The sequence below is a fragment of the Gorilla gorilla genome, chromosome 14 (genome assembly GCF_029281585.2).
Source record: "Gorilla gorilla gorilla isolate KB3781 chromosome 14, NHGRI_mGorGor1-v2.1_pri, whole genome shotgun sequence".
NCBI lineage: Eukaryota > Metazoa > Chordata > Mammalia > Primates > Hominidae > Gorilla > Gorilla gorilla.
Genome location: NC_073238.2, coordinates 44,754,261 through 44,776,553, shown reverse-complemented (window position 1 = coordinate 44,776,553; position 22,293 = coordinate 44,754,261). Strand labels below are relative to the sequence as shown.

The 22,293-nt window shown below is 42.8% G+C and overlaps 1 protein-coding gene and 1 non-coding gene across 2 annotated transcripts; both read right to left on the bottom strand.

Moving 5' to 3' along the window:
• Positions 1-10,880: 10,880 nt before the first annotated feature.
• LOC115930433 (uncharacterized) lies at positions 10,881-22,200 on the bottom strand. The gene is made up of 3 exons (XR_008670809.2): positions 21,918-22,200; positions 17,818-17,871; positions 10,881-11,627 (listed from the first exon to the last, which is right to left on the bottom strand). It is a non-coding gene; the product is annotated as an uncharacterized protein (transcript).
• UBE2L5 (ubiquitin conjugating enzyme E2 L5) lies at positions 14,068-17,236 on the bottom strand. Its single transcript, XM_055359749.2, has one exon. It carries the CDS (start codon positions 16,605-16,607, stop codon positions 16,143-16,145), a length of 465 nt encoding a protein of 154 aa, XP_055215724.1. The 5' UTR covers positions 16,608-17,236; the 3' UTR covers positions 14,068-16,142.
• Positions 22,201-22,293: the final 93 nt, after the last annotated feature.

Below are 22,293 nucleotides of genomic sequence, written 5' to 3'. Positions count from 1 at the left end.
ATCTAGATTTTAGTAAAATAACTGGTGATACTTACAGAAGAAATGTTGGAGTTAGAGTATGCCATCAAAAAAAAAAAAAAGGAATCCTAGCCTGAAAGGTATTTAAAAATGCATTCCCTTGCCCTGCCACACACAGTGGGGAACAGGGATGGGGCCCCGGTCTGTGTGCAAACCCAGGCACACCTTCCCCAAAGGGAAGTGGAAAGGTGACAGGAGGGAAGCTGAAGCAAGGATGTCTTGTTCTTCCCGACGGTGTCCCGCATTTGCTGAGTGGGTGCACTCTTGCATGGGTGTAAATTCTGCAGGACACAGGCAGCTCTCCAGGCAGCACTGACGGGGCTGATGCTTGGCACTTTGGGGCCTATTCTTCCACGAGGACATGGATTTGCTTCCTTGGGGTTCAGCCTGGTGTGGAAAGGAGTACTGGACCCGCTCAACGCCGCAGAAACTGGGACCCTGAGCACACACCCTAGGTCCAGTCTCCTATGGGAAATGGCCTGACAGGGTATGGGACAGAGCGGCCACTGCTTCCTCTGAGCGAGACAAACTTCTCTCCTGAGGCTATAGGGCTGAATGAAGAAAGTAGACTGCTGAGGTAGGCCCCATTCCCCTGATGATCAGGCAGGGTCCTGGGGGAGCTTCTCAGGGCAGTTTTAGCTCCTCTCTCAGCTTTTAATGCAAAAAAGAGAGACAAAACCTGATTGAGAAATGAGCGTACAGCAGCAGAGCTGTACACAGGAAACTGGTGCAAATGACCGTGACATTGTAGTGTATTTTCATCGTTCTTCTTTTCATTTTTGTTCTGCAACAAAAAATTGTAATGTTTATAGTTTAAATGTTAAGAATTTAGCTGGTGGGCCAGATGCAATGGTTCACACCTATCATCCCAGAACCTTGGGAGGCTGAGGTGGGAGGATTGCTTGAGGCTAGGAGTTTGAGACCAGTCTGGGCAACAAAGTCAGATCTCCATCTCTACAAAAATTTTTTTGAAAAATAGCTGGGCATGATGGTGCACACCTGTAGTCCCAGCTACTCAGGAGGCTGAGGTTGGAGGATCGTTTGAGCTCAGGAGTTCGAGGTTGCAGTGAGCTATGATCAGGCCACTGCACTCCAGCCTGGGCAACAGAGCAAGACTGTCAAAACAACAACAACAAAATAATTCAGCTGGTATTCAGTAACACATGATACTTAAGTGGTCTGCCTAAAAAAAAAAAAACAAGCAAAAATACAACCTTTTTAAACAAACAACCCATACAGGTTGACAGGTCAACACTGAAGACTATGAAATCACAAGATTTGCAGTGAATGAGAAGCACAATTATATTCTTCTTTTTCAGTTAAATTTGAAACACTCTTCAGCAAATATGTATGTGTCTTCCAGGTGGATGTTGCATTTCAGGTTTCCTTTCTGTTGCCTACAGTGCTTTAAGTCTGCTAGAAATTCCCTTGAGAGAGAAGGAGATCTTAATGCAGAATATTAAGTCCTCTGCCTATCACATCCATAAAGCCACGACTACCTCTCTCCCAGGGGCGTGAGAAATTGCTTTAGTGTGCTATTTGGAGAGGCCTTGGCATCCAGAAACAAAGAAAACCAAGAAACAAAGAAAAGTGATACAAACCAATGCCCTCAAGAGATAAGATAAGGAAGTACAAAGACCTAAAGAAGCACCGAGTTTTAAGCCACTGGTTTTAAAAAATAATTCAAGTTAAAGCTTTGGAGTCACTGCATTTGTGACGACTCTCACTTGACCACTTGCTAGTATCGGTATCCTTGGGTAAGTACCCAGCCTCCTGTGCCTCAATTTCTCCATTTGTCAAATGGGCACAACAATCCTACTGACTTTATAAGGTTTCACTGGTATGTGTGAGAATTTAATAAAATAATCCATGGAAAATGCCTGCCATTATGCTTGGCATTTGGTAACAGCTTAATAAATTGTTAGCTATTGTTTTCTTTTCTTTTTCTTTTTCTTTTCTTTTTTTTTTTTTGAGATGGGATCTCGCCGTGTTGCCCAGGCTGGTCTTGAATTCCTGATCTCAAGGAATTTCTTGAATTCTGAACATTGGAATCATCCAGGGGATTGATGCCTGGGTTCACCCAATGGATTCTGATTGACTTGGTCTGGGTGTGGCTTGGGCTTTGGAAGTTTTAAGAGCATTCCTGGGGATTCTTAATGCTCAGCCAAGTTTGGAAACTAACGCTTTTTGGTGTCGTCCTAACCAAAAAGGCAAAGCAGATGTTTATAGTTTAGATCAAATTAAGGCAGTATGTATTTTGACCTAATAATTTGACTCACTTTACTGCATTAACCACTCAAATTAGCCAAACAACTATTTTTTTCACTGAATTTATAAGTTTTGGCTGATTTGACTAATAAATTAAGCAAAAAGTTTGATTCCTTAAAATCATATGGCCACAAGCTCAAGTAAATTAAATTCATTGGGAACCAGCTATGATTGTAGGTATTTTGAACCATTATGATACTTTAGGTGTGCATTATTTATTTTATTTGTATTTTTATTTTTATTTTTGAGATGGAGTCTCACTCTATTGCCCAGGCTGGAGTGCAATGGCGCGATCTCAGCTTACTGCAACCTCTGCCTCCCAGGTTCAAGTGATTCTCACTGCCTTAGCTTCCTGAGTAGCTGGGATTACAGACATGCACCACCACGCCTGGCTAATTTTTGTATTTTTAGTAGAGATGGGGTTTCACCATGTTGGCCAGGCTGGTCTCCTGACCTCGTGATCCATCCACCTCAGCCTCCCAAAGTGCTGGGATTACAGGTGTGAGCCACCACGCCTGGCCTTAGGTAATGGATATTCCATTAACATGCTGATAGTTTTAGATTTATTTGATCAGTTCATCCAGTAAAAACTTGATTCTTCAAACTAATATAGCTACAGTCTAAAGGAAATTGAATTTGTTGGGGACCACCTAGGCTTTTCAGTATAATTTAGAATATAAATTAGTATAAGAATATGCATTATTTTATTCCTGCACATTTGCCAACAAAATGGATGTTAAATCAAAATGCTATTGTTGGAATGAAACTGATGCTGCCTTGTCCTTTGATCTCATTCTGGGGACTTTTGAAGGTGTGTAGGCTGCTATTGGATTTGTACACCACTATTGGTTTATTACTAACCACCTCTTTTAAAAATTAATGAGCCTGTTGGTTAACTTAGTGCTTCAGGTCACACTGATCCATCAGATGAATCACAAGTGAGGTAGCACTCTCAGGCTCTATCAACTTCCTGCCAACATTTTCCGTTAGAGGCATGAAATGCTAGATTAGAAAAAGGCCCTGGCCCTTGTTGCCCAGAGTTCTGCATCTGGCCATGGACCTGGGGCATCAGGTGCCACTTTAACTAGTTGAGCAGAGCAAACCTTTCTGCGATGTATCCATAGTTGGACAAAACAGAAGCAACCACTTATCTCCAGACTCTAAAATATAAAATGGTAATCGGGCAATTATATGTGTATGGTTTATTTTCTCCACTGCAGAATAAGTTATTTGTTTATTAGGTATGTATTTATAAGGGGCAAAAAAATGACATCACTAGAACATGGGGAGCATACAAAAGTTATTTTAATTTCCTCTTTTTTTTTTTTTTTGAGACAGTCTTTCTCTGTCATCCAGACTGTAGTGCAGTGGCGTGATCTCGGCTCACTGCAAGCTCCGCCTCCCAGTTCAAGAGATTCTTGTGTCTCACCCTCCAGCTGGGACTACAGGTGTGTGCCACCATGCCTGGCTAATTTTTTTGTATTTTTAGTAGAGATGGGGTTTCACCATGTTGGCTAGGTTGGTCTCGAACTCCTTACCTCAAGTGATTTGCCCACCTCGGCCTCCCAAAGTGCTGGGATTACAGGCGTGAGCCACTATGCCTGGCCTAATTTTCTCCTTTTATGAAAAAAGGAGTTTTGGCTAAAGATTGAGTTTTTTAAAACTTTAGCTAATGGTGGTCAAAAAGGTAGAAAGGGAACTAGTATTTAGTCAATGTCTATTATGTGCAAGTAAGCTCTTTCAGTGCATAATTTTCTTTCTTTCTTTCTTTGTAGAGACAAGGTCTTGCCATATTGCTCAGGCTGGTCTCGAACTCCTGGCCTCAAGTGATCTGATCCTCCCACCTTGGCCTCCCAAAGTGTTGGGATTAGAGACATGAGCGACTGTGCCTGTCCCATAATCCTCTTTAATCCTTACAACTCCTCAAATAGATTCAGTCCCAATTCATAGACAGGATAACTGAGGTTCAGGGAGGTAAAGTAATTTGCCCAAGGTTGCATGGTGTGAAGTCACAAAAGTGGGATTTGAGCTCAAGTTAGTCTGCCCTGGGCCCTATGATCTATCCATTATATCTCAGGGTGACCAACCATCCTGGTTTGCCTAGGACTGAGGGATTTCCCGGAAGGTGAGACTTTGTTTTTAAACCATGACAGTCCTGGAAAGCCAGGAGGACTTGATCCCTCTACTTGGTAACCAGAGGTCACTGCTTCCTTAGCAAGCTAGGGAGATTCCAGGCCCTAGGTCAGTGTCTGGGAAGGACACACAGGAGGTCTGGATCTCTCACTTATTTCAGGATTAATGTACCCAACCATGCTACATTCCCACTGGAGAAAGCAAGTTAATGGCACTTCCAGCCAAATTACGCACTATATCCTTAGATCATGTAGGTCAAGGGTCAGCAAACCTTTCCTGTAAGGTTCATTTTCAGTCTGCAACTTAGGTCTTCAGTGTTGTGAGTTGTAGGGTCTCTATCACAACTGCTCAGCTCCACCATCGTAGTTGGAAGCAGCCATCGGCAATCCAAAAAGAGCGAGCCTGGCTGTACTCTAAGCAACTTATAGTTACCCAAACTGGAGGCGGGCTGGATTTGGCCCACAGATAGTTTGCCAAACCCTGATGTATGTTATTAATAAAGAATCCTTTGCATAGATAATGTATTTTTGAAGAAGAATTATTTCTGGAAGTTACTTTAATTGGGGTATGGCCAGTGGGCAGTTGGGAGCTCTCTTTTGAACTAACCTATTCATCAATTAGCCATTCCTACTATTTTCTTTTCTTTTTTTTTTGAGACAGGGTCTCACTTTATCACCCAAGCTGGAGTGCAGTGGCACCATTACCACCCACTGCAGCCTTGACCTCCCAGGCTCAAGCGATTCTCCTGTCTCAGCCTCCCAAGTAGCTGGGACTACAGGTGCCAGCCACCACACCTAGCTAATTTATATATTTTTTGTAGAGACAGGGTTTCACCATGTTGCCCAGCCTGGTCTCTAACTCCCAGACTCAAGCAATCCGCCCACCTTGGCCTTCCAAATTGCTGGTATTACAGGTGTGAGCCACCACACCCAGCCCTAATTCCTACTATTTTCTACTTTTGGACTATGGAATTTGACTTTTCTAATTCTACTGCAAAATCACATAGTGTGTGAGTGTGTAAAAGTGATGGTGTGTGATCCTCTTCACAAATTTCTATTCCCTTCCTTATCTGTTGGGAGACATTAGACACATTCATTTGAAAAATTGTTCTTTTCAACCAGTTCTTTTATTTCCATACACCATTTAAAAAGTAATTCCCACTGCATCTACACAAAGTTAAAATATATTAATTTGCTTCAATATAGCATTTTCTTTATTGTGTGCCAGAAAAATATCACGGAAATTTTCCTGTACTGAAAAGCAAATACTGCTTTTCCACTTGGGCAGCCTCTCCCATCCAATCATCGTTCACATACACCTTCATCATTCACTGGGTTCTCACTGAGCACTCCCTCTTAGACATGCAGGTGCTCACAGATGTACCCCAAAGAGGAGCAGCGTGCAAAGCAACATGTCTTCAAATTCAAAAGTGACAGTGGGTTTGAGGACAAGAGAGGGGAAGAAATCCAAATTTAGAGGAAGAGTAGCAAGTGGTAAGGCTTGGGCCCAGGAATGAGCCAAGCGCAGGAGGGCAGAATAAATAGATTAGCTCAGGAACAGAAGAGGAGACCAGCCTTTGGAGACTGCAAAGGGTCATAAGGAGGACACAATTATTAAAGTAATGCAGAAGCCACTGTAATTTCTCAAGCAGGAAACTGACAGTGACAAAAATGGTGCTTGGCCAGGTGCAGTGGCTCATATCTGCGATAAGTTAGCCAGGTGTGGTGGCTCACACCTATAGTTGGGAGGCAGAGGTGGGAAGATTGCCTGAGACCAGGAGGTCAAGGCTGTAGTGAGCTGAGTTCATACCACTGTACTCTAGCCTGGGCAACAGAGCAAGACCCTGTCTCAAAAAAAAAAAAAAAAAAAAAAAAAAAAAAGCCAGGTGCTGTGGCTCATGTCTGTAGTCCCAGAACTTTGGGAGGCCAAGGCAGATTGATCGCTTGAGCCCACAAGTTCAAGACCATCCTGAGCAACATGCCAAAACCTCATCTCTACAAAACATAAAAAAAAAACATTAGCCAGGCGTGGTGGTGTGCCTATAGTCCCAGCTACTCAGGAGGCTTAGGTGGGAGAATCCTTTGAGCCTGAGGTGAAGACTGCAGTGAACTGAGATCGTGCCACTGCACTCCAGCCTGGGCAACACAGTGACACCCTGTCTCAAACAATAAAAAATAAATGGTGCTTTAGGCAGCGTGTTCTGTGGTGTCCCGGCCATTGGAGGTAAAACGCTCACTGGGGCTGGGTCAGCATGGGGCAGGCAAAATGGACATTAAGGTCAGGGTCCAAGAAGATTCCACAGGAATCAAGAGGATGATGGTAGTGTCACCAATTCCAGAACAATTGAAAAGATGTGGTACTCATTTGAGAAAATGGTTTGCATCTTTAGCCTGTGCACATGTGATTTTAGGCTAATTTTCACACGGCCATCGAGAGACTTGAAAACCTTTAGGTATTTTCATGCTCCTAGAGTGAGGATGCTCTATGGGTGGGTAGAGGTGGGTTATCTGTGTGGGTTTTATGCACTCTTCTTTACAGAGAGGTGGTAGATGAACCAGGTAAGGAGCTTCCTGTCCTTTCTGACATCTGTTTGCTTAATGATCTCTGCCTACACCCTGTAGAGTTTGAAAAGCAACGTACTAGAACCATGTTTCTTCTGACATACTCTGGCTGTACAATGCACACGCTTTCTGACAATATCCACATCAGACACCTCTCTGCTGATTCTAGGCTCCCAGACTGTGGCTTTTGATTTATCCTGTGAATTGCCTGAATTGCCAGCTCTGGCTAGGCTGGCTTCTGAGCACAGCTACCATCACTCAGGCTGCTGTTCTGTCGCGATTCAGTCTGTCTTGTCCGTACCACACAGGTTGTCGAACTGTTGATTGGTAAGCTTGCACTTGACTTATGAGAACCAGCTCAAACTGCTTATGACCCTAAAAGAGATTCACTTAAAGAAGGTGCTATGACAATTAAGAATACATCAACATGCACTTAGATTAAATATTTAGATAATGCATGCATTAAGCAAAGCACTGTTTTAGTTTGATGATAAAATCAGGATCAGCTAGTCACCTGATAACATTTCATAGCTGCCTAATTTATCAATGAAACTCACTGACTTCAATTTTCCAATCCTACACTTGTAAGAAAGACATTAATATTAAAGATTATAGTGATACCCAGTAGAGGAGAAGACAGTAATAAATAATTAGCTCCTTTATGCTTCAGTTGCTTTCCTAAATTACTTATGAAACAGCAACAAATACTACTAATGCCATTGGGAAAGCTGACATTATCCATTTCTTATTTAACAATGGAGTCATTAAAAAAGGAAAGAAAGAGAAAAAGGAGGCTGGGAGTGAGAAACTCATTGTATTTAATACAGATTCTGGTATCTTTTTTTTTTTGAGATGAAGTCTCATTCACTTACCCAGGCTGGAGTACAGTGGTGCAATCTCCACTCACTGCAACCTCTGCTTCCCAGGTTCAAGCCATTCTCCTGCCTCAGCCTCTCAAGCAGCTGGGATTACAGGTGCCCACCACCATGCCTGGCTAATTTTTGTATTTTTTTAGAAGAGACGGGGTTTCAGCATGTCGGCCAGGCTGGTCTGGAACTCCTGACCTCAGGTGATTGGCCCACCTTGGCTTCCCAAAGTGCTGGTACTACAGGCGTCAGCCACCGTGCCCGGCCAGATTCTGGTATCTTGAGAGGCTGCATGTTTGGCTGAAGGATATCAAAAGCTACTAAGCAAGAGAATGGCATTTGTTGTTACCAAAGTAAACAATTTTTATTTCTGTTTTCCATATGCAGGCATATGAGTAAAGAAAACATGGCACATTGTATTTGTACATTTTGGGAAAACATGTAGCCTTATAATCATCATAATATGAAACACATCCCTTATGCGATTAAGTGTTTCATCACTGCTCTGGGAGTTCTGCATTAACAAAGGAGATGGAAATTAGTGGTTCTGAGATATTTCAGTTCCAGTATGAATTCTGATACGGTCCAGATTGAAAGAACCACACCTAAATTGTCTCAGTTATGTGAAAATTTATTTTATAACTGTTTCCAGAGCATGTGGTTCAAATATCACAACTTATCAAATATAAACCTCATTGCCAGGAAATTTTCCTTGAGGCAGACTGAGATTTTTTTAATTTTCTGATCTCTCTAGGGATGGCAATGTCTCCCGTCCTCCATAATCTCCAAGAATTTTTCTCTCTGTCCAAAAGAGGAAAGCTTTGGTGGAGACAAAATCCCCGTCCCCAGATAAACATGCTCAAATGAATACATTTCCAGAAAGTTCAGATAAATTGAGAGTTCAGATCAAAAGTTCAGATAAATTGAGAGTATTTTTTAAGAATTGTCATTTCCTTACACTCTGTTAACAGTTGTGCCTGCTAGATAAAATGTTTACAATAAACTTTGCAAATCTCCATATTTTGAGAAATCATTTGTGGCATTAAGACTGGAAATAGAAGAAATAAATGAAAATAAGAAATCATTGATAATGTCTATGAAGTCCTCAACAGTGCTTGGCACACAGTATGTGCTCAACAAATATTATAAGTGTTAGCATCATAATATTATTTGGGAATATTTGTATTTAATGAAAAATGGTACATATATATATTTATAAATGTGAACACATATTTATGTACAGAATAGGTATATATAAACAGAAAAGAGTCTGTCTTTCCTAATTGCCAGAAGTAATCTTTGCTTGTGAATTAATTAATTGCTGTTTGCTATTATTTGTTCTTCTGTACAGAGAGTTGGAAAGGAGAGCATACTAGTAGAGGTGTGAAATGGCTCATTTATTTGCATTAATTATTAACTTTGAAGCCTCACCAAAATTGTTCTAATCTTAGCATTGAAGCAACTTTGGTCATTGATGAAATATCTAATCAATGAATTAAAGTCACAAAACATGCTAAGAATGCCACTGTTACCACGTAATAGTGGAATGTGCGAAGGGACTTCAGACATCATCCAGCATAATGCCTTCATTTCACAAGTGAGTAACCTGGGGCCCGAACAAGTAAGGGGACATGTCAGATGGGTCATTCCAAATCTGGACTTTTGCCTCCATATCCAGGCTCTGGCCAGCCACATTATCTGTAAGGCTTTTTACCCTTCTATAAAAACTAAGTCTGGCCAGGTACAGTGACTCACGTCTGTAATCTCGGCACTTTGGGAGGCCGAGGCAGGTGGATCACTTGAGGTCAGGAGATTGAGACCAGCCTGGCCAACATGGCGAAACCCCATCTCTACTAAAAATAGAAAAATTAGCCGGTGTGGTGGCTCACGCCTGTAATCCCAGCTACTCAGGAGGCTGAGGCAAGACAATCACTTGAACTTGGGAGGAGGAGGTTGCAGTGAGCCAAGATCATGCCAGTGCACTCCAGCCTGGGTGACAGAGCGAGACTCAGTCTTGAAAAACAAACAAACAACAACAACAACAAAAAACCCAAAAAACACAACCAAGCCAAGTCTATCTGATCATGTGAGTCTGTGTGACTCCATTACAGTTGGATTGGCCTCTTGGGGGTGATGGCCTCAAATACTTCTCAAATACAGAGAAAACAAGTTGATTCTAAAATGATGGAAAAGAAGGGGCCCCCACAAGCATCTCTCCTTCACCTCACCTTTTCTGCTTTGCTGTTGTGGATATCCAAAAATACATGGGTGTTCAAGTATATTACCTCACTTTAGGATTAAAAAGTCCATTGTTTTACTTTTGTTTTCTGAGTTTTGTGTTGGTGGTGGTGGTGGTGGTGGTGGTGGTGGTGGTGGTTTTTGGTTTTGTTTTTTTCCAGAGACAAGGTCTTTCTCTTTTGCCTAGGCTGGAGTGCAGTGGTGCCATCATAGTTCAATGCAGCCTCAAATTCTTGGGCTCCAGTGATGCTCCTGCCTTAGCCTCCTGAGTAGCTGGGACTATAGGCATGCACCACTATGCCTCACTAACTTTTTTTTTTTTAGTTTTTTTAGAGATGGGGTTTTGCTATCTTGTCCAGGCTGGTCTTGAACTCCTGGTCTCAAGTGGTCCTCCCACCTCAGCCTCCCAAAGTGCTGGGATTACAGGCGTAAGCCACTGCACCTGACCACCAAGTATATTTTTAAATGAGGTTTATGAAATAGGTCACAGAATACTTTCTCATATCTAAGCATAGACTTTTTAGTGATAATTGATTATTGATGAGTTCAAGAAACCACTTGTCTCTGATTCTCATGTTCTAAATAGGTGGTCCAGTTGTGCAAATTAGCCTGAAACTACATATGCAGAACCTAAAATGGGGTAAGGGTTGGAGGCTCCTCAAAGGCAGGGTGTAGGTCCCCTTTACAGTTGTATCTCCAGACCCAAGTGCAGCTTTTGGTCATTGGACGTGTTCAATAAAGTTTGTTGGACAGCTTAATGAAAGAGTAAACAAATTAAATTTCTGGTTCTCCAAGCTTTTCTTTTCTGTTTTTTTTTTTTTTTTTTTTTTTTTTTTTTTTTTTTTTTGAGACAGAGTCTTGCTCTGTCGCCCAGGCTGGAGTGCAGTGGCGCGATCTCGGCTCACTGCAACCTCTGCCTCCCCAGTTCAAGTAATTCTCCTGCCTCAGCCTCCTGAGTAGCTGGGACTACAGGTGCCTACCACCGCGTCCAGCTAATTATTGTATTTTTAGTAGAGACGGGGTTTCACCATCTTGGCCAGGCTGGTCTTGAACTACTGACCTCGTGATCCACCCGCCTCAGACTTCCAAAGTGCTGGGATTACAGGCATGAGCCACCGCACCTGGCCTCTCCAAGCTTTTCATGGTAATAGAAGAGTATCTTAATACAGAAACAGGCATTTGTGTTTTCTTTTTTCTTCTTTTTTTTTCTTTTTTGAGATAAGGTCTTGCTCTGTCATCCAGGCTGGGATATAGTGGCATAATCATAGTTTGCTGCAGCCTCAACCTCCCAGGCTCAAGTGATCTTCTCACTTCAGCCTCTCAAGCAGCTGGGATCACAGGCATGTGCCACCATAGCTGGCAAAGTTTTTTTTGTATTTTTTGTACAGATGAGGGTCTCACTATGTTGCCCAGGCTGGTCTTAAACTCCTACGCTCAAGTGATCCATCCACCTTGGCTTCTCAAAGTGCTGGGATTACAGACATTTGTGTTTTATGAAGTTGTGTCTCTCAAACTTGATGGTCTAGTGGCTACTTTGGTGAGTCTGAAAAATCAACCAAACAAAAAAACAGAAAACAAAAAACCCGTTAAAATTTTTCTATCCTTTTCACTGCATAGCATCTTCCCACATGTAAAGGCGTATCCTTTGAACTTTAGAGGGTGACACGGGCATGAGTCTCTGTACCTCATGGATTCCTCAGAATTCTATGTGATTCTGAAATGTTGACCTATTTCTCTTGCTAGTGAGCAAGAGAAATACTGAGGCCAGTAAACTAGCTGTCTTAGCGCCTCACCTCTTCTGGACATATCGCTGGCAAAGCCCATTTCCAAGTGTCTTGCACTAGTGGAGATGTGTGTTGTATGGTGTCCTCATCAAGAAAAAACACACGTTTGCTTGCTGAAATTTTGGACAATTTCCTTCTAACAAAGACCCTTGCCTGCCTGTCTTTAGAATCCCAGCCTGGGGTAGGCACGGTGGCTCACATCTGTAATCCTAATGCTTTGGGAGGCTGAGGCGGGATGATCACTTGAGGCCGAAGTTCGAGACCAGCCTGGACAATATAGTGAGACCCTGTCTCTACAAAAAATGTTTAAAATAAATTAGCCAGCATGGTGGCACATGCCTGTAGTCCCAGCTACTCTGGAGGCTGAGGCAGAAGGATCATTTGAACCCAGGAGCTCAAGGTTACAGTGAGCTATGATCATGCCACTGCACTGCACTCCAGCCTGGGCAACAGAGACCCTGTATGTAAAATAAATAAATAAATAATAAAAAAAATTAGAATCCCTGCCTGACTTATGACTAAATTTGTTCACTAAGTGGTGAGAGATGCTAACATTAAGTGCTGGTATATATGCTGCATCAGAGATGGCCCTTCCAACAACCATGTGTTGTGAAACTATTTTATGCATGTGGCCCACTAGTAGGAAAAGGCATTCTAGTCAGTACTGTCAAGAGATCAGGCAGAGGTGTGACATATGTATATTTTAAAGAAGGAGCAACAGTTGGGAATGGACAAAAGACACAGCCAGGGCGCCCTCAGAAGCCTGTAATTATACTAGTAACCAAATCTTCCCATCGGAGAGCTCATTTTCAGAGAGGTGAAACTGCATCTGAAGACATGTTTCTGAGACATGAATACTGAGATTGCTTTACCTAGGCATTGGCAATAAAACATCTTTATGTTGATCACATCTTTCCCAGAGACATCAGAAAAGAACATGACTCACCTCATTGGTCTAAAAAGGACACTCTGCTTCCCTTCTTAAAACCTTCCATGGTGTTGTTCCACTTTTGGTTTTGAATTATAGAAAGATGAATATTTTTGTCCCTGAGCCAGGAAGGCTGTGTGCCACGTGTCTTTTACACAGCAGCTACATTTCACAAAAAAGTGTTTTTTACCTGATTTTTCCTGTGGCATTTTAGAAATTTGCACTGGACTTTCTAACATTCATTTCTTCTGTCCCCAAGGCACCATCATGAGTCAGTGGGAGGAAAAACATTAACTTCACTTAAGCCTGGAGAAAGGTCGAGTGGCATGTCCAGAATCACACAGTGACTCAGAATACCTGCCTGGGCAGTTTCTTCATCTGTTAGAAGGTTCGCTTTTCAAACAGCAGGAGATATTTATTCATTTTGGAAGTCTCTTCTGCTGTGTTTCCAAATGGTCAACCCCTAGATTAAGGGAGGAAATCACCCAGTTTTCACTAGCTACCACGAGCCAACACAGTGAACATAAAAGCTTGTAGAAAGATTATTCCCTCAGGATAAATCTATAGTTGGTTATCATCATGCTTGAGAAGTGTTTTTGGAAGTGAGCTCAAGCTTTGGAAATTGATTTCATAGAGCAGGTCGGTGTCCTCATGACCACCCCACCTGCACCCCAACAGTGTCCCTGCAAGATAAACACCCTGGAGGAGCAAGACCAACATCATTGCCCACCTGACATTTAAAAATTTTCTCATATTTGGGTGAAAGCTGACTTTTCAAATATGTGGGTCACCACTTTTTCAGTCTTTTCTTAGATGCTTGCATTGTAGAAAAATGTTAGGTAGAGAATTAAGGCAATTTAACAATCACTTTCCACACTCCAGAAGTTTAGGATACCACCTTTAGGCCAGCTCACGTTTTTAATCAACTCATGATAACTATTGGTTCTAAATGAAAAGTTTCCCTTTTTATTGTTTAGCTGTGGTTGAAATTTGCATTTTCTCTGAATCAATAAAATAATCTTAGAAGTTGGTTGGCATCCTCTCAGATTTTCCTGCTCCTGTTGGGGCACAAAAATTCTCTTTGGTTCTACTTTACCCTTTGCGTGTTAAGCAATCCTAGTTCCCTTACCTCTCCTGATCCTTTCCCCTCTCCTTCCAGCTGATGGCTCCTCTCTCATCCTGCTGGGAGGTTCCTGACTACGTTCTCTGGGGTAGTTCAGAAATCTACCCTCACCAGTAGCCCTCACTCTCCAAAACAAAAACCAGACAACTCTTGGTTTGGTACTTTATTATGCTAAAAATAAAATAAAATAAAGAAAAAAAGAAGCACAAAATGACTCATACACATTCCCTCAGACTAACAGGGGGAGTGACTCACCTTCCCTCCTCAGCATGTATCATTCATGTCTTATGGATTAGGACATGGAATCATGTGTAGGTTTCTCTGCCACTTTCTAGAGCCAGTTAAATTCTAAGATCCTCAAAAGTTTAGTAGTCATAAACTGATTATTAAATGCTTAGGCATCAAATATGGTAATAAAACGAAAATATGTCTTCCATGAAGACACTGGCTACGACAATGACCAGAGAAGAAAATCCCTGGAATCTTAACATGGTGATTTCTCGTTGCTCACCAAGATGTGTGGGTTTCCCTTCACTGATGATACTCACGCGAGCTACTCCTACTGCCCATGACAAAGAGAACTCAAGAAGGCAAACTTTCTTTACAAGTTAAAGGTAAAAGAAGCTAGATTTATCTTTTTGACAAGTTTAAAATATATACTTAAAATATAATTTATAAAATGCTTAATCTGCTGACTCCAGAGCCTGCAATGCAGGATGGGGTGGGGGTGGGCAGCTGCCCACTACACCAGCAGAGCAAAAGTGCAGAGGTGCGGCTCTCCCTCCCACCCCCTTCTGTTCAGACACCCAAGGGGCCCCATGCACCCCTGAAATCACACAACTAGTTTCTACAGATTTTAGATACAAGAAATTATAGACACTGGCTTCAGTTATTCAAAATCAAGAGCTTGGGCTTTTTGATCCTTCAATTAAAGTTCTTGTTCCAAAAAATATGTGCAAACACAACCTTTAACAGCTCAATTTCTAAAAATTATTTCATAAAAGGAGGAGAGTGAACAATCCTCTATGTATATGTTCTACAGGACAAATCTTATCACCAATTACTAAAGCAGGGAAGTGCAGCTTGTCAAAAAGGCCTCACTGGAGAGGCGGTGGGGGATGGGGGATGGAGAATATGAAAATGTCATTAAGGATGAGAGCCTAGACACTATAAAAGATGCAGCACCTCAGAGCAGCCCAGCCAAAATGAGAGGTGGCAAAGCTACTCTTTTGTCTGTGAAATTTGCATGCGTTTCATTTCCTTTACCAATGCCACCTGAGTCCAAGCCACCTCACCTTCTGTTGTCTCCATTTCAGCCTAAAAACACCCCAATTATGGTGTGAATTCCAGGTATTTCAATCAATTTTTTTTTTGGGGGGGGGGGCAGAGTTTTGCTCTTGTTGCCCAGGCTGGAGTGCAATGGCGCAATCTGGGCTCACTGCAGCCTCTGCCTCCAGGGTTCAAATGATTATCCTGCCTCAGCCTCCTGAGTAGCTGGGATTACAGGAGCCTGCCACCACGCCCGGCTACTTTTATTTATTTATTTATTTTATTTTTAGTAGAGATGGGGTTTCACCACGTTGGCCAGGCTGGTCTCGAACTCCTGACCTCAGGTGATCCACCCACCTCAGCTTCCCAAAGTGATAGGATTACAGGTGTGAGCCACCAAACCCGGCTCGCAGGTATTTCAATCTAAATGTCAGTTCAACGGGAAACATCAATTAAAACAAAAATGGATTTCCTACGACCCATCGAATTCCTGTGGCCACTCTCATCCCATCTCCTATCTACATCCACCAAAAAAAAAAGAAAAAAAAAAAAAAAGCAAGGAATAGAGCATACAGTCTCTTTTCTTTTATGTTCTCTAAGTAAACCCTGGGTTCTGATAGGACCCTGTGTCAACATCCTGATGTCTGAACTCTTATCCCGTTAGGGTAGCCAGATTTCATGTTTTTAAAACACCAACTAGTCCAGTGTATAGTTCCGTCTACTAATGGCCACTTTTTTTTTTTTTTTTCTAAGAACATCTTAAATTTTTAACCGTTTCTTTACAGGTTACCTAGACCACTTTTAATTAAGAAAACTGTAGAAAGTTAGTAACTGCTGCAAGCGAACGCCAGACGGTGGCACGTATCAATTTCCACAGAGTCCTGCTTTGCGGGGTGTCTGGATGTACTGCACGGGGTCTCTGCTCACACTTGCTGGAACCAATCGTGGCAGATTTTAGTCCACAGGTCGCTTTTCCCCATATTTCTTTGTAAACTCTTCAGCATTCTTACAGAATTTTTTACGGTCGTTAGAGTATTCTTCAGCTAGGTCAGCCCGAAGCGGGTGCTCCGGCTGCGGGTCATTCACCAGTGCTATGAGGGACTGGATTACTTGGTCGGTTTTGGTTGCTGGCTTCCAGTTTTCAGCACTAATTACTGGCAGACAGACCTGCCCCTTTTCGTCGATGTTCGGGTGATAGATCTTTGTTTTAAATGTGATCCTCGGTGGTTTGAATGGGTACTCTGCTGGAAAGTTGATTTCGATTCTGAAGGCCCCCTTATTATACGGAGGGTTGTCAGGAACAATAAGCCCTTGCCAAGTCAATAAATTAGCTTCATCAACTTGGATGTTACGGAAGTTTTCCATTCCACATTTGCGGATTTCTTCAAGCTCCTTCATCAGCCTCCTGCTGGCCGCCATCTTGGATTTGGTGCTGCTTCTTTCCCAGAATGCATCGTGGTAACGGCCACTTTTAATGGTTGTGTATGTATACACTCAAATAACGTTCTGATGTGGCAGTTTGAACTTACGCTGAGCAAAGCAACTTGCCCACTGGTTGGTTAGAGTGATCATCCACAATCCTATACATTATAATTTTTTTTTTTTTTAGCCAGAGTCTCTCTCTGTTGCCCAGGCTGGAGTGCAGTGGCACCATCTCTGCTCATTGCAACCTCAGCCTCCCGGGTTCAAGCTATCCTCTCGCCTCGGCCTCCCAAGTGGCTGTGATTACAGGCACGTGCCACCATGCACAGCTAACTTTTTTTTGTATTTTTAGTTGAGGTTTCACCATGTTGACCTGGCTAGTCTCGAACTCCTGACCTCAAGTGATCCGCCCGCGTTAGTCTCCCAAAATGCTCAGATTACAGACGTGAGCCACCGCACCCGGCTTTACACATTATAATTCTACCTGCATATTCACCTGTTGCCTGACTGAAGACTGGTATTATGTCCAGATCAGATTGCTCATCTTGCATTTCACAGCACAAAGTGAGATCCTTGGTGTTTGAATATTTTTTTCTGAGAAATTTCTATTAATCCAGTTCATGTTCTTAACAGGAAGTAATTCAGACATGGGAAATGATAAAATGTATCAACTGAGAGCCAAAGAAGATAATGAATAGAGGTGAAATATACAAATACACTCATGCAAAGGGATAGAAATAATATATTTTGGGGCATTTTCACAAAAAGTTATCACTTTAGAGTACAAATGTAAATTATACTTGTTTACCTGAATTTTCAGATATAACTCACTTTGTAGAATATTTAATATATTGAAACCTGTCATTTTAATTATACAATTGGACTTGAATTTCTGTAGAACAAGTATACCCAGAACGACATGAAAAGCTCAGTAAGAAGGCAGCAAAACTTATTTTAAAATCACATATTTAAAGGTAAGATTATCTTTTACAATAAATTATTAATGGCACTACTCAAAATAAGTTATGGAATATGAATGCAAAGTAGTCAGAGTTATTTTTGTATTTGGCATAAGAGCTATGGAGCTTAAAAAGAAAAGCAGTATTAGAACAACAAAAAAATGGGACAGCAGTCACTTGGCTTCAATAAGCCTTCTCTGCAATATTCTGTAAGAAAAGAATATACAGGTTGCATTTTTAAAAGTTACCTTGTTGTGGAAGCTTCTGAATTTTGGAAAGGAATGGTTGATTTTGATCAAAGCCTGGAAGAAACACAGACATTTTGAATCAAAATGTAACAGTATACGCAGAGAGCTCTCTAGCTATAGATAATAAAATCACCACCTGAGCATAGGCTGTGTAGACCAGGACTAGGAAAGAAGTCCATCTGGCAGGAAAATAAGGTAGGATTCAGAGAGCAAATAAGATTGCAGCAGATGTCAGGGTACAAAATACAATTGAACAAGTAAGATTCAAAATAGTATGTTTATATGACCTGTCTTCCCCAACTAAAACCTCCATGTGGGCAGGGATTGTAATTTTGTCCGTTGCTGTATCCCCAACTTCTGGGCCACTGTCTGGCTTATAGGAGGTGCTCCATACATTCCCCCCTCCTGACCCCTCACTTTTGTGTAAGCCCCGACTCGCATCCATACTTTTTCTTTTTTGTTTTTTTTGAGAAGGAGTTTCACTCATCTCCCAAGCTAGAGTTCAATGGTGTGATCTCAGCTCACTGCAACCTCCGCCTCCCAGTTTCAAGCGATTCTCCTGCCTTAGCCTCCCGAGTAATTGGGATTATAGGCACCCACCACCACGCCTGGCTAATTTTTGTATTTTTAGTAGAGATGGGGTTTCGCCGTGTTGGCCAGGCTGGTCTCAAACTCCTGACCTCAGTTGATCCACCTGCCTTGGCCTCCCAAAGTGCTGGGATTACAAGCGTGAGCCACTGTGCCTGGCCTTTTTTCTTTTTTTGAGATGGAGTTTCATTCTTATCACCCAGGCTGGAGTGCAATGGCCCAATCTTGGCTCACTGCAACATCCGCCTCCCAGGTTCAAGCGATTCTCCTGCCTCGGCCTCCCGAGTAGCTGGGATTACAGGCACGCCCGGCTAATTTTTGTTATTTTTAGCACTGATGGGGTTTCACCATGTTGGCCAGGCTGGTCTTAAACTCCTGACCTCAGGTGATCTGCCTGCCTTGGACTCCCAAAGTGCTGGGATTACAGGCGTGAAACACCACGCCCGGCCTATAAATATTTGATGAGTGAATAAACATAAGCTGAAGTTTCAGAAGACAGATTTGTCCAAGGAAATTAAGTCCCACAAGTATGTGATGAACACCTAAACGGTACTATGTTAAGTGTCTGCATGTAATGCAAAAGTAACTATTATCCAAGACTCAGTAATATGGCATGAGAATGCATGGCGCTGGGTAGGGAGGAGCGACTGTCTTTGGGAAGAAGGCATTAGAGATGGTATTGAATGGCGAGTGGTAGGAAAGGCAGGAACTGGAGCCCAATGCCAGGCCCTGGGCTTTGTATTCCATTCCCAATCTCCCTGAGAACAAGAACCACTTCACCTACCTTTGAATGCCAAGTGCCTGCCTCAATGTGTTTCTAGTAGGTGCTCAATAAATGCCCATGAAGTGATAAGTAGACAATTGGGACCCAGGCAGTGCATCCAATGGAGCTGCAGGATCAGCATGCTGGCCGGGACCAGCCAGGGAATCAACCAGGGCCTATTTCTTTGTTCTCTGTCTCATCTACTTGAACAACTGTGGCCAATCCAGGATGGGCACTGTCAGAGTGTGGTCTAGAACTCCTCCCTGAGGATTAAATGTTAAAATGTTAACCCTCAGGCCCCATTGGGACCTCTTGAATCAAAATCCTGAGGGAGAGAACAGAAACTGGAATGTAAAGCAGGTATCCAAGAACTGGGCACTGTGGCTCATGCCTGTAATCCTAGCACTTTGGGAGGCTGAGGTAGGGGGATTGCTTGAGGCCAGGAGTTCAAGACCAGCCTGGGCAACACAGACCTGGTGTCTACAAATAAAACATTAAAAATTAGATGGGCGTGGTAGTACACACCTGTAATCCTAGCTACTCAGGAGGCTGGACCGGGAAGATCACTGAGCCCAGGAGGTCGAGGCTGCAGTGAGCTATGATTGACTGCACTCCAGAAACTGAAATCCCAAGAGCAAGAGAAACAACTATTTTGGGTGGTCACTGTGGGCCAGGTACCGTTCAAGATGCTTTCACATATAGTAATTTTATTTATTTAGTTTTAAATTTGCTGTAAACTCTGAGCAGACATATATATAGTAATTTAATATGCAATAATCCACAGAGGTAGTTTGGTTATAACTATCTGTGTTTGAGGAAACAAGCTCAGGGTTAGTATATAACTTGCTTTACACTGAATGGCAAGTAACTATTGGGGATCCAAATTCCTGAGCTTAATTTCAGAGACCACACACTCTCCTACATCTCACGGCACCTTAGGGGAATGCAGAATCCAGGAAACTAGGACATCATGTTGTGCCTGCCTTCAGGAAATGTACAGTCAGCCTCTGTTTGGTTGAATCTGCCTAAAGGAATCTCCAGAAATTGAGATTTGAGGTTTTAACATTACATAATTCTAGATCCTAGAGTGTCAAAGTCATCTGTGACTTTAATAATCCTAATACGATGACCAAGCACTGGTGCAGTGGTTTGTCTGAACCAGGACTAATTTTTAGAAAATTCACATGTGCAGAGTGGACAAGTCCCTTAACAGAGTGAAGGCAGAGGTGGGGGAAGACAGCTGGAGAGGTACAGACTGTCACCCTCACACCTAACACTGCTGTTGGCTCCAGCCAACAGTCCCACCCAGGGTGGCCCGGTCTTCTCATGTTTCAGAGAAGCCCAAAGTCCAGCTTTCCATGTGAAACTTAACAATTTCAAAATATCCATAACTAATTCAAAAGTTTAAACTACACCCCGCAGGCCAAACAGGTCTGGAAGACAAGTTCAGGCCCATGGAGCTCCAGCATGCACCCTCTGGTTGGGAACATACAAATCCCAGGGCGTTAAGCTACATAAAGTAACTGGGACATGGTTTAGTGAAAACGGTTTCCATCAGAACCTGTCTGTGCATCTGCTGGCATGAAGGTATATCCCTACCACTGTTTCTGGTTTAATTTAGGAAAACATGCATTGCATCGTCTTTCAGTTTTATGCAAGTGTATCAGATGTGGCCTGAAGGCCAAATTTTTGTGAACTGGAATTGCATCTTTCTATTACCCTACCTTCCCACCGTAAGGATGCCTCATTCTGGTTTTTGAGTGATCTTTAATGAGCACTGGCCAATTTTAAATATATGATTCCCCGGCCTTTCAGTTTATTTTATTTTTTTGAGACAAGGTCTGGCTGGAGTGCAGTGGTGCTATCTTGGCTCACTACAACCTCCACTTCCCAGGCTCATGCCATCCTCCTGTCTCAGCCTCCCTAATAGCTGGGACTACAGGTGTGCACCACCACACCCAGCTAATACTGTATTTTTTTAGAGATGGAGTTTCACTATGTTGCCCAGGCTGCTCTTGAACTCCTGGACTCAAATGATCCCCCTGCCTCAGCCTCCCAAAGTGCTGGGATTATAGGCGTTGAGCCACCACACCCGGCCCTAGTTTATTTTAAAGGAAAATAGAGTAAACTCTCCGGGGGAAGAACCTCCAGTTTAATAACACTCTATATTGTATCTGCTTTATTGTAATTGTATTTGGAGATTTTCCAGATGGAACTTCTCTGTATTGAAGCCTTAAACCTGCTGTATTTCAGAGCAGAAGTTATCCATGTCTGTCTGTCTCTGACACACATGCACAAAAACTAGATATGTGATTTACTATATATGACATGATAAACAACATTCTAAAGCAGTAAGTTTAGAACAACAAACTGAGTTTTGTCATTGCTATTATTTAATGATTTTATCACGTTACTTTATGTAGAATGGCTATGGAATAATTAATTAGGTTTTGTTGTGGTTTTTAATATCTCCACAGTCTAAATAATAAACCATTTTCCCGATATTGGCACCGCTTTAGAAGAGATTTTCTTATCTATTTTTTGGCAGAGTTAAAAAGGTGCCTCTCCCTCTGTGTCCTAATTTTTGCAACGTGTGTGCATTTATTACGTGTCACCAAGCGAGGCAATGCTAACCTAGCAAAGCAGAAATCATCACCAGAGCAAATTAATGCAATGTCACCCGCTGACCGATGTTAAACGCAGCAGAGACTCACAAGCATCCGTGTGAATGGATTAAAAAGGCACTTACAGGGATGACCCGCAAAGATCCTAGTTTCAAGACACAACAAAAAGCCTCCAGGAAGTGAAGCCAGCAGGTTCTAATCTCATTTATTTTCACGGCTATGTTTTTTTAATTGTAGTTTTCCACTGTAAAACCAAAGAGCATCAAAGGAGAACAGCTTTCCCTCTCCCGGAAGCCTCACGGAGCGGAGTTCCCTGAGCTGCGCGGCCGCCGGTCACGGGGAAGTGCCCCGCGCGCGGAGCTCCCCAAGCGCCCAGCCCTGCCTGCGCCGCAGCCGCCACCACCGCTGCCACCACCGCCGCCGCGGCCGGGGAGCTGCGCTGGGCTGGGCTGGGCTGGGCTGGGCGGGGCTGGGCGGGGAGGGGCGGGGCGGGGCGGGCGT